Source organism: Microplitis mediator, chromosome 9, assembly GCF_029852145.1.
Source record: "Microplitis mediator isolate UGA2020A chromosome 9, iyMicMedi2.1, whole genome shotgun sequence".
In the NCBI taxonomy this organism is placed as follows: Eukaryota; Metazoa; Arthropoda; class Insecta; order Hymenoptera; family Braconidae; genus Microplitis; species Microplitis mediator.
In genome coordinates, this window is record NC_079977.1 from 19239 (window position 1) to 33745 (window position 14507).

Here is a 14507-nt window from a genome sequence, read left to right on the forward strand (position 1 = left end):
AAGAATAATCTTATTCTATATGGGTAACGAAAAATTCTATGTCGCTTTCTGAGTCGAACGGCTTTGGATCGTCGTCAATAGTTCAATTTCACTAATAGAATCGAATTCCAATTCCTTATAGTTAAATTATCAATTGTTTCATTACACGTTGTCATTAAAAATTCTATTCCGCTTTCTAAGTCGTACGACTTTGGATAGACGTTGGAAGTTGGAACCGCGATATTATGAATGAATTTTCTACTAGTTTACTAAATTTCTGTAGTTATTTCAATTCTATTATCATTAATTTACTCTATTGTTGTACGATATGATACGACTAAGCTATTTTTCTGATTTATATACTCCGACGTCGTAGTCGTTTACCAGGGTTGATATTAATCATGATTGAATTATCTGAAATATCACTTACCTACATTGCCATAATAATTGACTTACTAAAATATCAATCAAATTAGCCGCTCATGTAATCCTTCTCTCATACAATTATATAACTCACTCATCATAATCGATTAGGTATATTATCGAAAGACGTAAACTAACATGTCGATTGTTCAAATAATCGATTTTTATTTTTTTCATCCGTTTTATCATTGTTATCGTTTTTTCCACGTTGCATCTTCATTATCATATATATTTTCTACATAAAACTATAGTAAATGATTTTTTTTTTTTTTACTTTTTTAAATAATTTAGACTAGTGACACGTAGTGTTATTGTTGTTGTTGTTGTTGATGTTATTTTTTCTTTCGTTTTTTATATCTTATTTATAATTTTTATTACAAAATTATATTTTATAAAAAGATAATACAATATGAAGTGCTTGACTGTTGTTAATTTTTCAATAGCTATGCTATATTTAATAAGCTATAAAAATACTGTTATAGCAAACCATTATAAAAATAGTGATAACGAAGCATGTTATTCATATGCCGGGGGTTCTGTTTATCCAGCCGGTACACAGCACGCTGGACATCAATTACATACAACTAAAGCAGTTAGTAAGTTATTTGTATACTATTTTATGGTCTATAAAATAAAAAAAAAAATAATAACATTTTCTTCCGTGTTTTATAAAAATATTAATAAATATAATTATTTTAATTTTAGTTGGAAAACCTGCGCCTTATTGGGAAGGTACAGCTGTTGTGAACGGAGAATTCAAAGAAATAAAATTAACCGACTATAAAGGAAAATATCTTGTATTCTTTTTTTATCCACTTGATTTGTAAGTTTTAAAATTTACATCAATTTCTATTATTTTCTTATTTATATATTTTCGTTTTTCATTTATTTTGTTTTTTTTTTTTTTCACAGTACATTTGTGTGTCCGACTGAAATTTTAGCATTCTCCGATCGTATTAAAGAATTTAAAAAATTAAATGTTCAAGTCGTAGCAGCATCCGTAGACTCACAATTTACTCATTTAGCATGGATTAATACACCACGTAAAGAAGGTGGTTTGGATAAAATTAAAATACCATTATTATCTGATTTAACTCACAAAATATCAAAAGATTATGGTGTTTATCTAGATGATCTGGGTCATACACTGCGGTAAAGATTAATTTTATTATTATTATCATCATTAATATTTATGTAAACAAAAATTAATTAATGATTTTAAATTATTGTTATTAGTGCTTTATTTATTATTGATGGAAAAGGAATTTTACGGCAAATTACAATGAATGATTTACCAGTTGGTCGATCAGTCGATGAAACATTACGTTTAGTACAAGCATTTCAGTATACCGATGATCATGGAGAAGTTTGTCCAGCAGGATGGAAACCAGGACAAGATACAGTAAGTTAATACAATTTATTTTTATTTTTTATTTATTTTAATGAAAAATTTATAATTAATTATTATTATTATTTAAATACAAACTTATTATTTTGTTATAGATTATTCCAAATCCAGTTGATAAAAAGATATTTTTTGCTAAAAATATTGAATTATAATAAAACATCTTTAATTTAAATAAATAAAAAAAAAAATTAGATGTTTTTTTCAAAATATAAAAAAATTACTTTTCCTTTTTTCCCTTTTAAATTTCATTATTGGATAAATTATTTTTTAATTTTATAATCATTGCTCTTTAGTGCGTTTGGGGCTTGAAATCGTTATCAATTTAACTCGTCTAGGTGTTTTAACAGACAAATTTTGTGTTTTTTCAAATTTTGGTGGAGTTATTCGTAAAGTTTTATTATTTTCTGATATATTTTTTGGTGTTTCAATATTACTTGTATCATTATACACCAATTTAATGTCTTCAGTATCTTCTAAATTTATCGTTTGTATTTCATTAGTTGTTACTGAACTAACTTTATCATTTTTAATATTTAAATTACATCTTTTATTATTAATATCAGTTGATTCATATTTAATAACATCAATATCCATTGCTTCATTATCTACATCAGGTAGAAAATCTATTTTTTTATTATTTAATATATTTTTTTTATCATTTTTTTCTTCATCAATATTTGATTTAATATTAGCATTTATTGAATTTATTGATATTGGTTCATTAACAGTATAAATTTTACCCAATTCACCTTCTTGAAAATGTATAATTGAACAATAACCATCTGTTGATGATACTACTAATAAACGACCGTCAGATGACCTAATTAATAATAAAAAAATAAAATTAATTTAATTTAAAAAATTAATTTATTTAATTAAATATTAATACTTACCAAGTAACATCAGTAAGACGGGTATAATGTATATTAGATATAATAGCTATTGGTGATATTTGTTGTGTATCATAAATAAAAACTGATTTTTGTGTTGCTACTGCAAATACTAAACGATATGGTAGTGCTATAAGTGCGACTGGACCTTGATTTCGTAACTCAAAATATAATGGGCAACATCTTACGGCAATTGTTGGTTCATCTAATGTTGGTAATACCATTATTGGCCTATATTATTGATAAAGTTACGTATGTTAATACAGTTAATTTCTTTTAAAAAATATTAATTACAACAGATAAAAAAAAAAAAAAATAATTTACTCTTTAATGTTGTTGCGTGAAAAAATAATTGTTGCATTAGAAAGACAATCCGTTGATTCTTGTGAATCAATAATACCTGATGGTGCAATTATCAATGAACCATCAATAGTAAATGTCAATCTACGAAAATATGATTTAAATGTATCATCACAAAATAACCGTATTATTTTATTTTCAAGCGAATGTCCTGGTGGTGTTGGTATTTTTGATTTACTAACACGTTGTATTGTTTTCATAGTATTCAAATCAATTAAACGACACTGCCTGTAATAATAATAATAATTATTTATTTAATTTAATTTAAAAATAAAAAATAAATATTTTTCTTAAATAGTAATAAAATTAAAATTTTATTTATGTTATTATTACCTGTCAGTACTTAAAGTTGTAATATATTGATTACATGGATCCCAAGAAACTCCTTGAACAAATCCTTTGTAATCTTGTAATATACTAATACTACGACCTTTTCGTACATCCCAAACAATTGCAGTATTATCAACAGATCCTGATACAAGCATATTATTGTCTGGTGACCAGCTTATATCATAAACATCTTCTAAATGTCCTCTTAATACTTTCCAGGATGTCCATTGTTCTTCATTTATATTTTCTTCACCTGGTAATGGTGGTGGTTCCGTACCTTCTTTATGTTTCCATAAAATTATTACTGACTCTATAATTTAATAATATATATATATATTATGTAAATAATATTTTCATATTATATTTAATCATTGTTTACCATCATCTCCAGTAGCTAAAATTTCGCCAGAAGGTGAAAAACGTACAACATTAACAGTTTTTTGATGACGATTCAACTCAGCAACACAGTTAACTGAAGCTACACCTAATTCATTTACAGTTACATGCCAAATCTAAAAAAGAAAAAAAAAAACAACAACAACAAATTAAACAAAAAGTAGTAATAATAATACTGATATAATTAATAAAATATAATTATCAAATTACTAAAACATGTGAATCAGCACCACCAGTTGCTAAACGCCAATACAATTTTCCATTTACATCATCTTTAATTTGTTTACATTGCTGTATATCAACACTTAATACTGGATCACGATTATGCCATGATATTTCTGGTATTGTACACTTCATAATAATATAATTAATAAAGTTTAAGTATAAAAAAGATAACCTAGAAAGAACTTGTAGAATTTCTAGAGATAAAACTCCATTGAATCTTTAGTTCCCGCTAATTTTGTATATATTTTTTTTTATTATTATTATTATTATATGTATTACTTTTTTTATGTTGGTTAACATGTAATTAAAACTTTTCATTATTTTTCTTTAAGTTTGTCAGATTGTTGACATGACGGTATGACAGTGTAGACATGTGTATTATGTGTGTGTGATGAAACGGGTATACTAGATATAGTTGAATCAGGGTGACTGTGCGTTACGGATATTTCTGGTTTTTTATCCCCACCATCTAAATTTAATACCCGAGGAACACGCCTTGATGGTGGGGGTAAATAACCGAAGCGCAAAATATCGCTAATCTAACTATACATATGTGTCAATATATGTATTTAAGTATAGTTGAGTACGTTGTAAGTATAGTGACGTATAGTAAAGTCACGTCCAAGTCTTTAGAATCTGATGCAATCGACATCGTGGTTCAAAGCTTTTAGATAAGCTAAATTAAACTCCATTATTTTATTAACATTTAAATTATTTCATCACTAGTAACTTTAAAAATGGAAGAAGAAGATTCGGTAAGTACTTTATTACAATGATAAATATTTTATTTCAGCATATAAACATTATATTTGACATTTATCACGCCTATTGATTTCTATAACCTCTTTTTTTTTACGATATTTATCGTGAATTTTATTATCAATTTAAACAAACATAGTCATAATAATTAATTAATTAATAACCCCATTATTTATTTATTTATTTTTTTATTTTAGTTGATGGTTTTTTAAATAATTATTTTTTATAGATATTTGATCCTACGTTAAAGAAAAAAAAGAAAAAGAAGAAGACAACGTTTGATTTGGATGCTGCTATTGTTGAAGGTGGTAGTGGTAATGAAGGTAATGACGGTGTTCCTGACAAAGAAAATCAAGAACCTGAACAACAATTACCAGAAGATGATGATGCATTGGATTTGGAAAATTTTGGAAAGAAAAAAAAGAAAAAAAAGAAAACTTTTAATTTAGATGATGGTGATAATGCAGCATCCGAAAATAAAAAAGAGGTACAATATGTCACTTTTTTTACAATTTTTTACACTTTTTTAACAATGAAATTAATATCATATAAGTTAAAATAATAACAATATTTCTATAGGATGCAATGGAATCAAGAACTGAAGAAGTAGCAGCTGATGATAATCTTGATTTAGATATGGATTTCTCAAAGACGAAAAAGAAAAAAAAAAGTAAAAAAAAGGATTTCGATGAATTAGTTGCTAAAGAGGATAAAAAAGAGAGTGATGATAAAGACAATGGTATTTATTTATTTTTTCTAAATAATTATATATAGCCTAAATAAAATTACTCTTATTATTATTATTTTTATTATTATTATTATTATTATTATTATTATTATTATTTGTTAACATGCTGCACTCATTCTGAGCAAAGTGCAGAGTATGGTAAGACAGCTGATAAAAATTGTTAATTGTCTTACACTTGAAAAATATTTATTTAAAAATACAATGCACATGTTTAATTTATTTCTAATATACTTTTTAATACAAATGTAATAATTATTTAAGTATAAAAATATAAATAATCATTAAAGTATAATATTAAATTACAGTGGAAGATACAAGTCTATGGGTAGGATCTGATAGAGATTATACTTATGATGAATTATTATTACGAGTTTTTAATATAATGCGTGAAAAAAATCCTGATATGGTGGCTGGTAAAAAACAAAAATTTGTTATGAGACCACCACAAGTTGTACGTATCGGTACTAAAAAGTCATCATTTGCAAACTTCACAGAGGTAATACTTGATAAATAATAGTACAAATTTTAAAACAATAATAATAATAATAATAAATTTACTTAATTATTTTTTTCAATATTAGATCTGTAAAACTCTTCATCGACAACCGAAACATTTATTAGATTTTTTGTTAGCTGAATTGGGAACAAGTGGTTCTGTTGATGGTAACAGTCAGCTTATTATTAAAGGAAGATTTCAACAAAAACAAATTGAAAATGTATTACGTAGATACATCAAAGAGTATGTTACATGTCATACTTGTCGTTCACCTGATACTATTTTACAAAAAGATACGAGACTTTTCTTTTTGCAATGCGAAACATGTGGATCGAGATGCTCGGTAGCTAGTATAAAATCTGGTTTCCAGGTAATTTTTCTTTTGTTTTGTTTTTTTTTATTTTAATTTTAATTTTATTATTTACTAATTTATTAAATAATTACAGGCTGTTACTGGTAAACGTGCTGCCATACGAGCTAAAACAGCTTAAAAGACTCTTCAACATCAATTTAATATACATAATGCATTAACAGAAGAAAAAAAAAAAAAAAAAAAATAACAAAATATCCAAGTCTCTGCTAATAATTATATATGTAACAGTAAATAAATTGTTCAATTTTACCGAATTTATTATTTTATTTTTTTTCAATTTTTTATAAACTTATAGAAATTTTTAAATTTATTAAAATAATCAATCATCATGCAATTATATTAAATTTAAATAAATTACCAAGTATTAAAGAAAATTAAAAGAGTATATCGTTATTATTAATTTATTTATCGTAAAAATATAATTCTATTTAAATTACATGGAAGAAAAATATCACTTCTATATAATTATAATATATAATTAATTGATTAAATTTGAATTTTTATTTTATTTTTTAATTATTTATAAATTTATTTATAGTGATATGTACCAACAATGAAGATAATTCAAGATCTTCACTATACTGATTTTTTAATGGTACACTACGATAACCAGTTCTTAAACATTTAACTGGATAAGTAGCTTGTCCAATAAAATTACAATCACCAAAAACATCTTCATCTTGAACTAAAAATCTAATAAATGAAAAATTAGTATTAATAATATTAAATTCACATGATTCATTCCATATTGGATTAAATCCATTATCCGATATTGTTTTAGTTGTTAATTTATTTCCATTATCATAATCAGCACCAATTATTTCAATTTCAACATAAGGACTAACAATACTTTTACCACCAGATTTATTTAAATGTCTAGCTCCAATTATTTTTAATTTTATTTTAAATCCTTCAATTCCTTTTAATAATTTTTTATCATATGCATTATAATTATCATCAAACATAAAATCTGGTTTTAATATATAACCAGAATAACCATTTTCACGAAATTTAGCTTGATTTAATTGCATTGATTTATCACCTGTTTGATAATTAAGAGCAACCATTTGACAACCAGAATTCCATAATGAAATTGGATTATAATTTGATGAATCAATACGCTGTCCTTTTGGATAAACACGACTAAATTGTATTTGATGATATTTTACAAAAAATTTATGTTCACTTTGACAAATTAATTTTTCAGCTTTTGTTTCTGGAAAACTACTCATTTCATTATAAACAAAATATTTTTTATTAATACGTTCATTATCAAATGGTACTGATCTACAATAAATAATAAGATTTGACATTTCTTTAGCTATTCTCCATGCACGTTCTATTTCTTTATTTTGATTTTCACGTGCATTTGCATGTTGTGCTGTTTCTTTAATAATATCCATCCATTCTAATGCTATTTCTTTTGATATTGTTGCTGCTTCAAATACTGTACACATATTTTGATTTTGTATTTTAATACTCCATTCTAAACCAGGTCTATCATTATTAACAGCTATATCAACAACAATACCTGTTATATCAAGTGAACCTTTTTGTAAATTACCAAGTATTTTAGATGTATCACCAGATTGATTATTATTATCAATATCAATAAAATTATTATTATCTTGAGATTCTATTTCTTCAACGTAATTTGCTGGAAACCAATGTTGTTTTTTACCACCATAATCACCACGCCACCATCCACCATCTTGTTTATGTACATTTGTTATAATAGCATGTTTAACAAGTGTTAATTCATCATCACGTCTTGCTTTATAATCATAAATAGCTTTAACAGTTACTTTTGAAATAAATATAGCTGGATCCATATAACCAGGAATACCATAAACAGAATTATCATCATCATCATCATCATCACCAATATCAACATCATCATGATTATTAGAAGTAGCAGTAGTAGTAGTAGTAGTAGTAGTAGTAGATGTAGTTGTAGTGGTAGTAGTACTAACAATAGCAGTAGAAGAAACAGCAATACCATTATTTAATGTTAAATCATTAATATCACGACGACTAATTGGATGGCAAAGACGTATTTTTTTATATAATGGATTACGTTCATAATAATTAACTAATTCAATTAAACTTTCAAATTGTATTGAACCAACAGTATATAAACGTCCTTCTAATTTAATACGACAATGTTTTATTTTATTTTCAGCACGAAATGATATTGCATAAGTATTTAATTCTTTATCACTTGGACGTACTAAAAATGCACCATTTGTTGGTATACGTTTTAATATATCTTGAGCAATATTACGTGTACAATCAGAATGCCACCATTCTTTTTCTTCATGTTTACATGGTTGTGGTACTGGTTCACGTAATGTTATTACAAATTCTTGACTACGTAATGAATTATTACGATAATGTGTTATTAAACTATATAAACTATCAAAACATATACTATCAATTAAATAATATTTTGTTTGTCCCAATTGTTGTTTCAATTTAATACGACAATGATTAACTTTACCTTTACGCCAAAATGATAAACAATAATCACCAACAAATGTAACACATTGTCGTACTAAAAATGTACCATCACCAAGATGTGAATAACGACGTAATAATTCTTCAGCTTCTTCACGACCACGTGCTAATTTACCATGAAACCATTTTTCACCAAAATGTAATTCATCATTTGGTACACCTTCTAAATTTTTACGATTAATTATTGAATTATTATCATCATCATCTTCAAGTTCTATTTCATGATTTTGTGAAAATGTATCGGTATAAAAAATATTTTTAGTTGTTAGTATAAAAAAATGAGGATACCATTCACCATCATTTTGATCTTGTAAATAAAGTATACCATTTTTAACAGTATTACGTAAATCCATTTCATGTGTTGTATTTATTTCATTACTACTACGGGCTATAAATGTTGATTCATCAACACCATCAGGTAATTTTTTATGTTTTAAAATTATTTTACCACGTAATGAATGTGGTGATGGAAGACTTGTTTCATTTTTTTCAACTGGTTGTGTTAATAATGCATCACCAAATATTTCTTGCATTGCTATAGCCATTTTTCGTTGTTGTGGTAATGTACAATTATCTTCAATTGATATTATTACTGGATATCTGTTGATAATTTATTTTTAATATATGATATATAATTAATAATAATAATAATCAAAATAATCAAAATAATAACTTACTCAGATGTAACAAATGCATGTTCTTTTATTGTTTTTATTACATCGAGAAATTTTATTTTTGTTGTCAATGTGTGACCGTGAAAAATAAAGGGCATACCATCGGGGCCATCCCAACAATCTAATTCAATACATCTACAACCAGCTCTTAATGCTCTGATATAAGCTTGACAGCTACTTTCACTACTTATTTGATCACCCATTAAATATCTGCAATATAATTAATAAAAATTGAAAAAATTTATACTATTTATTATAAAAAAAATTTTTTTTTTTTTTTTTTTTTTACGTATTATGTGATGAAGCAATCCAATAATGTGATAATGGCCGTGTCATATCATGTGTTACTCGATCATATTTATGATTCCAAATATCATTTTGTTTGGAAAATAAAAAATTAATAAATTCTAAACACGTAAAATATGGATCTTGCACATCACGTTGTGGATCTTGTAGATAATCAATCATAAAACGTGATACATCATTACTATTATTACCAAATTGTTGTTCTTGTTGTTGATTAATTAAAAAATTTTGAATATCCTGTAAACTAAACATATTACCGGTCGATGAGTAACTTAATAATTTTTTCCAATCTGGAAATGTTGAATAATCAATTAATAATTTATAATATAAAATAACAAAATCATCAAATCCCAATTCAGTACGATCACGTGTATCAACTTGTTGAAATACTTGACGTAATTTATTTGTTGATATTTTACAACTAGCACGTGGCATAAAACTTTTAATATCTTTAAGTGTTACCATTTCACGATTATTTTCCATAAAATAAAATTCTTTACGTAACCAACGTTCAACTTGTAATGGATATGGTGCTTTTATTGTATCTTGTACTAAATAACGTAAACCTTTAATCCATAATTCACATTCTTTTTCACTAAATGCTGATGCAGATAAAGTTTTTAAACGAAATTCAGAGCCGTAATAAATAACAAAACAACGTAAATTTTCAATTTTTTTAGAATCTTCAGGCCATTTATCAAATTCACGTGAATTTTTACCAATAATTATTTCTTTTATTTCACGTATTTCAACAGAACCATCAAATGGACGATGAGTTGGACTCTTTGACCATACTACTTGTCGTGTTTCCCGACGTATCATTAATGTTTTTTTTTCGGGTTTTTTACGTTGAAAAAATTTTGTTACTACTGTACCACGTTCTAATAGGCTTATTATTTGTTCCATTTCTGGTATTATTCCACTCATTTTCTTCAAACTTGTATTTACTTTTACAAAAATAAAACAAAAAAAAAGTTTTTTTTTTTTTATTTACATTTTAATAAATATAATTTATGTTATCCAATAAATTCATTTTGATTAAATCTGAAACAAAAATAAAACAATTAAGATTTTTATTACTCAACATACTTTCAATGTTCTAATTTAAATTAATAAATGGTAAAAATTACCTCGTTGTAAAAGATGATATTTATCGATATAATTAATAAAAAAAATCGTTTCTATCTTCTTTAGAAATAGATAATATTAAAAAAATAATATACACGTTGACAACAAATTATCGAAATATATATATATATATATTTTTTTTTTTATTTCACATGCAATAATCATAAAAACAGTTGGAGATAAAATTTATCTAATAACTATAGCAACGTTGTAAGTTGTAAGTTAATTATTAACTTAAATTTACAAAGTAATAATAATAATAATTTGAGAATGGTAAAAAAAAAAACAACAAGAGATTTAATTTGTTAACTTTTAAGGTAAAAAATTAAGTCATCAGTCAGTTAGGTTATTAAAAGTAAAATAAAAATATAAAAAATTATAATTTTATAGAATAAAGTTAAGGTTAAGATTTATCAGGAGACACGGTAGTGTCTCGCGCCAAGTACACGTTTAAACACACATGTATATGTGTGAAGTGTCATGGCGCGAGCGCCGTGTCTCTATACCGTAGACCGAACGGTATTTAGCTCCAATTTTTAAAAACTTTTTTAAAAAACAATATTTTTAGAAAATTCCTTTTTCAGTCGAAAGATGATTGATTGTTCGTCATAAAATTATGAAACTTTACCCATTTTAGTAATGAGAACTAATTTAAATAATGAAATTAGGCCAGCATATACTATAGCACCCCCATTTTTAATCATTTTACAATTTTTTTCATGCGAAAAGGGCACTGCCAGAGAATAAAAACTTATAAGAAATGCCATGATTCAGTAAATGATATATGTTTTTCTATAGCAATAATTAATTTTTTCGCCACCAGTGGAGCTCCAGTCTATATTTTTTACTATAGTTTGATATGAAATTTACCCGGATAGTCACCTCCACTGCAAATTAACTCCTCTAATAGCCATTTTAGCTTGAAATTGACTGTAACTTGACATCATTGAAATTACCTGCCCGAATTTGCCAATAATTTAACAGTAAAAGTTGAAAAGAAAAATTTGCGGTTAATTTTTGCTCGATTTAGAGGTAATTTTTTATAGAAAATAATTGTTGGTAACGTTCGTTCTTTGCATTTCAGATGATAAGCAAATTATACATAAAATGTCTATACAACTTGCAGTACAATTTGACGTAAATTTACTACCCGAATTAGAATGCAAATTCACTTCAAAAGCTGACTAAACAAAATTTTTCAGGCAGTTTTACATCAATTTATTGTTAATTTGACTTATAAAGTATTTTTTCACCCCCAAATTGTAGACATTTTTATGTATAAATTTGCTTACCTTCTGAAATAGTAAGAATGAACATTACCGACTTTTTTTTTCTAGTAAAAATTTACCTCTAAATTGAGCAAAAATTAACCGCAAATTTGTTTTTCCAACTTTTGCTGTCAAATTGTCTGCAAATTTGGGCAGCAAATTTCAGGCGATTTCAATGTCGAGGTACTTCAATTTCAAGCTAAAGTGGCTATTAGGGTGTGCTATTAGGGTCAGTAAGATTTAGTATAGAAATATAGGGGAGGGTGGGGCAGAGCGGCCCCCCTAAGCCAATTATTATTTTTTGTGGCTTTCAACCATAAGATCACTTTACTCTTGTCCTATTTCGAACAAATTTATGGACATTTTGCCAAAATTCTGAAAAAATTTTTTTTTTTTTTGTGGGGCAGAGCGGCCCCCCTCCAAAAAGTGACAAAAAAATTTTTTTTTTTCGTTTTTTTTTTTTTAAATTGTTTTCATCATTAAGAATGTATTTCTTTCTCTTGACAACTATTTTTGGTTTTATATTACTCGAAAAAAATTTTTTAAAGCGTAAAAAATCGTTCACTCTCGATTACCTTAATTACTAATTGTTATTTAATAAAAAAAAAAAATCAATTCTATAATTTTACTTTATTTCAAAAATTTATCAACTAAAAAAAAAAATTTAATTTTTATAAATTTTTAGTGACCAAATTTGCCTCTTACATAGAGAAACGGCCGAAAAATATGAAAAAATAATTTTTTCGGAAGTTTCGGCTGGTCCATTTTGCCCCAGGTGTTATACGTAGGGCTAGAAATGTGGAATTATAATAATTTTTTTTTAATTTGACGATAAAAATATGAAAAAATCACTTTTTCAAAATTTTGGGCTTGTCCATTTTGCCCCAAATGTCATGCGTAGGGGTAAAAATGCGCAAACATATCGGATTTATAGTAATTAGTCGAAAAAAAAAAAATTTTTTTTTTGGTCAAAATTTCAGGGGGGCCGCTCTGCCCCATGGGGGCCGCTCTGCCCCACCCTCCCCTACCCTATAAAAAGTGTGCTATTGCACAGTTTGCTTTAGCAACAGTTTACTTTACAAAAGTTTCCTTGAATTTTTCGTCAAATTTTCGTCAACTTTAGACTTTTCCATTTTTTACGTCAATTTGTGGGCAACTTGCTATTGAATTTGATGTAAATTTACTACCCGAACTAAAATGCAAATTCACTTCAAAAGTTAACTAGAAAAAAGTTGTCAATTTTCAGGCAAATTTTGTCAATTTATTGTTAATTTGACTGGAAAAATTGATAAGTATTTTTTTACCATGAAATTGTAGACAATTTCATGAATAAATTTGCTCATCTTCTCAAATGGTAAGAATGAACATTAACGACTTTTTTTTTCGTAAAAAGTTATCCCTGATAGCCAGAGTTTCTAATCAGAAAGTTGGTGTACCTGAGTTGCAACCAACTTGACGACAAGTTGTTGACAACTTTCAGCTCGTGTAACTGTTGACTACATGTTGGCTACAAGTTACTCAAAAACTTGGCGACAATCTACTGCCGCAACCTGTCACCAAGTTTCTGAGCAACTTGTAGACAAGTTGTCGGCAACAGTTACACAAGCTGAGAGTTGTCGACAAGTTCCTCGGAAAGTTGCCGACAACTTATGGAAATGCCAACTTTTGCGGCCAATCTGGCGACAGGTTGCGGCAGTAGGTCGTCGACAAGTTGCGGCCAACTTGGCTATCAGGGTACCTTTAAATTGAAGAAAAATTAACCGCAAATTTATATTTTCAACTTTTGCTGTCAAATTGTCGACAAATTTGGGCAGCGAATTTCAGGAAATTTGACAATCAAAATTACTAAAGTTTGCTGTCCGAATTTGCCGACAATTTGACAGCAAAACTAGAATAAAAGTTTTCTTGAATTTTTCGTCAAATATCTGTCAATTTCGGGCATTTTCGTTACTGACGACAGCTTGTATACAAGCTATTTATGTTTTTCAAGTTAACTAATTGATTGACAGATGGAGGCACTTGAGGCCACTGAGGACGTAACCACTTCCTTGAATTTTTTGTGAAATATCCGTCAACTTGAGGCTTTTCCATTTTTGACAACAATTACCCTGATAGCCACACCTTACTCAGTAAGTTCTGCAGTGAAACATTTTCGGCTACCTTAACGAAAAAGTTTCTGGCAAGCTTGGCTGGATAATGCTTTCTTTTTTAAGTTGGCTTCAGAATA

At 26.8% G+C, this 14507-nt stretch overlaps 4 protein-coding genes across 4 annotated transcripts; 2 read left to right on the forward strand and 2 right to left on the reverse strand.

Annotated features, from left to right (window-relative positions):
* The first annotated feature begins 642 nt into the window (after window positions 1–642).
* LOC130674795 (peroxiredoxin-2-like) lies at window positions 643–2063 on the forward strand. The gene is made up of 5 exons (XM_057480210.1): window positions 643–998; window positions 1108–1225; window positions 1315–1554; window positions 1639–1804; window positions 1906–2063. Exons 1-5 carry the CDS (start codon window positions 812–814, stop codon window positions 1960–1962), a joined length of 768 nt encoding a protein of 255 aa, XP_057336193.1. The 5' UTR covers window positions 643–811; the 3' UTR covers window positions 1963–2063.
* On the reverse strand, window positions 1315–4263 carry LOC130674792 (chromatin assembly factor 1 subunit B). The gene is made up of 6 exons (XM_057480208.1): window positions 3997–4263; window positions 3770–3902; window positions 3394–3700; window positions 3025–3288; window positions 2704–2931; window positions 1315–2630 (listed from the first exon to the last, which is right to left on the reverse strand). Exons 1-6 carry the CDS (start codon window positions 4141–4143, stop codon window positions 2090–2092), a joined length of 1620 nt encoding a protein of 539 aa, XP_057336191.1. The 5' UTR covers window positions 4144–4263; the 3' UTR covers window positions 1315–2089.
* A 343-nt stretch (window positions 4264–4606) lies between these two features.
* On the forward strand, window positions 4607–6641 carry LOC130674793 (eukaryotic translation initiation factor 2 subunit 2). Its single transcript, XM_057480209.1, has 6 exons — window positions 4607–4766; window positions 5000–5257; window positions 5350–5509; window positions 5824–6014; window positions 6100–6384; window positions 6461–6641. The coding sequence occupies exons 1-6, from the start codon at window positions 4749–4751 to the stop codon at window positions 6503–6505; spliced, it is 957 nt and encodes a 318-aa protein (XP_057336192.1). The 5' UTR covers window positions 4607–4748; the 3' UTR covers window positions 6506–6641.
* On the reverse strand, window positions 6421–11166 carry LOC130674791 (1-phosphatidylinositol 4,5-bisphosphate phosphodiesterase gamma-1). The gene is made up of 4 exons (XM_057480207.1): window positions 11015–11166; window positions 9868–10928; window positions 9582–9788; window positions 6421–9504 (listed from the first exon to the last, which is right to left on the reverse strand). Exons 2-4 carry the CDS (start codon window positions 10809–10811, stop codon window positions 6900–6902), a joined length of 3756 nt encoding a protein of 1251 aa, XP_057336190.1. The 5' UTR covers window positions 10812–10928; window positions 11015–11166; the 3' UTR covers window positions 6421–6899.
* Between the last annotated feature and the right edge of the window lie 3341 nt (window positions 11167–14507).

Coding starts and splice junctions, on each gene's coding strand:
- LOC130674795 (XM_057480210.1), top strand. CDS start 812: ATGAAGTGCTTGACTGTTGTTAATTTTTCAATAGCTATGCTATATTTA. Junction 1,226..1,314: donor TTTTTTTATCCACTTGATTT/GTAAGTTTTAAA, acceptor TTTTTTTCACAG/TACATTTGTGTGTCCGACTG. Junction 1,555..1,638: donor GATCTGGGTCATACACTGCG/GTAAAGATTAAT, acceptor TATTGTTATTAG/TGCTTTATTTATTATTGATG.
- LOC130674792 (XM_057480208.1), bottom strand. CDS start 4,143: ATGAAGTGTACAATACCAGAAATATCATGGCATAATCGTGATCCAGTA. Junction 3,289..3,393: donor ACAACTTTAAGTACTGACAG/GTAATAATAACA, acceptor TTATTATTACAG/GCAGTGTCGTTTAATTGATT. Junction 2,932..3,024: donor TCACGCAACAACATTAAAGA/GTAAATTATTTT, acceptor TCAATAATATAG/GCCAATAATGGTATTACCAA.
- LOC130674793 (XM_057480209.1), top strand. Junction 5,258..5,349: donor CATCCGAAAATAAAAAAGAG/GTACAATATGTC, acceptor ATATTTCTATAG/GATGCAATGGAATCAAGAAC. Junction 6,385..6,460: donor GTATAAAATCTGGTTTCCAG/GTAATTTTTCTT, acceptor AAATAATTACAG/GCTGTTACTGGTAAACGTGC.
- LOC130674791 (XM_057480207.1), bottom strand. CDS start 10,811: ATGAGTGGAATAATACCAGAAATGGAACAAATAATAAGCCTATTAGAA. Junction 9,789..9,867: donor ATTGCTTCATCACATAATAC/GTAAAAAAAAAA, acceptor ATTATATTGCAG/ATATTTAATGGGTGATCAAA. Junction 9,505..9,581: donor CATGCATTTGTTACATCTGA/GTAAGTTATTAT, acceptor AATTATCAACAG/ATATCCAGTAATAATATCAA.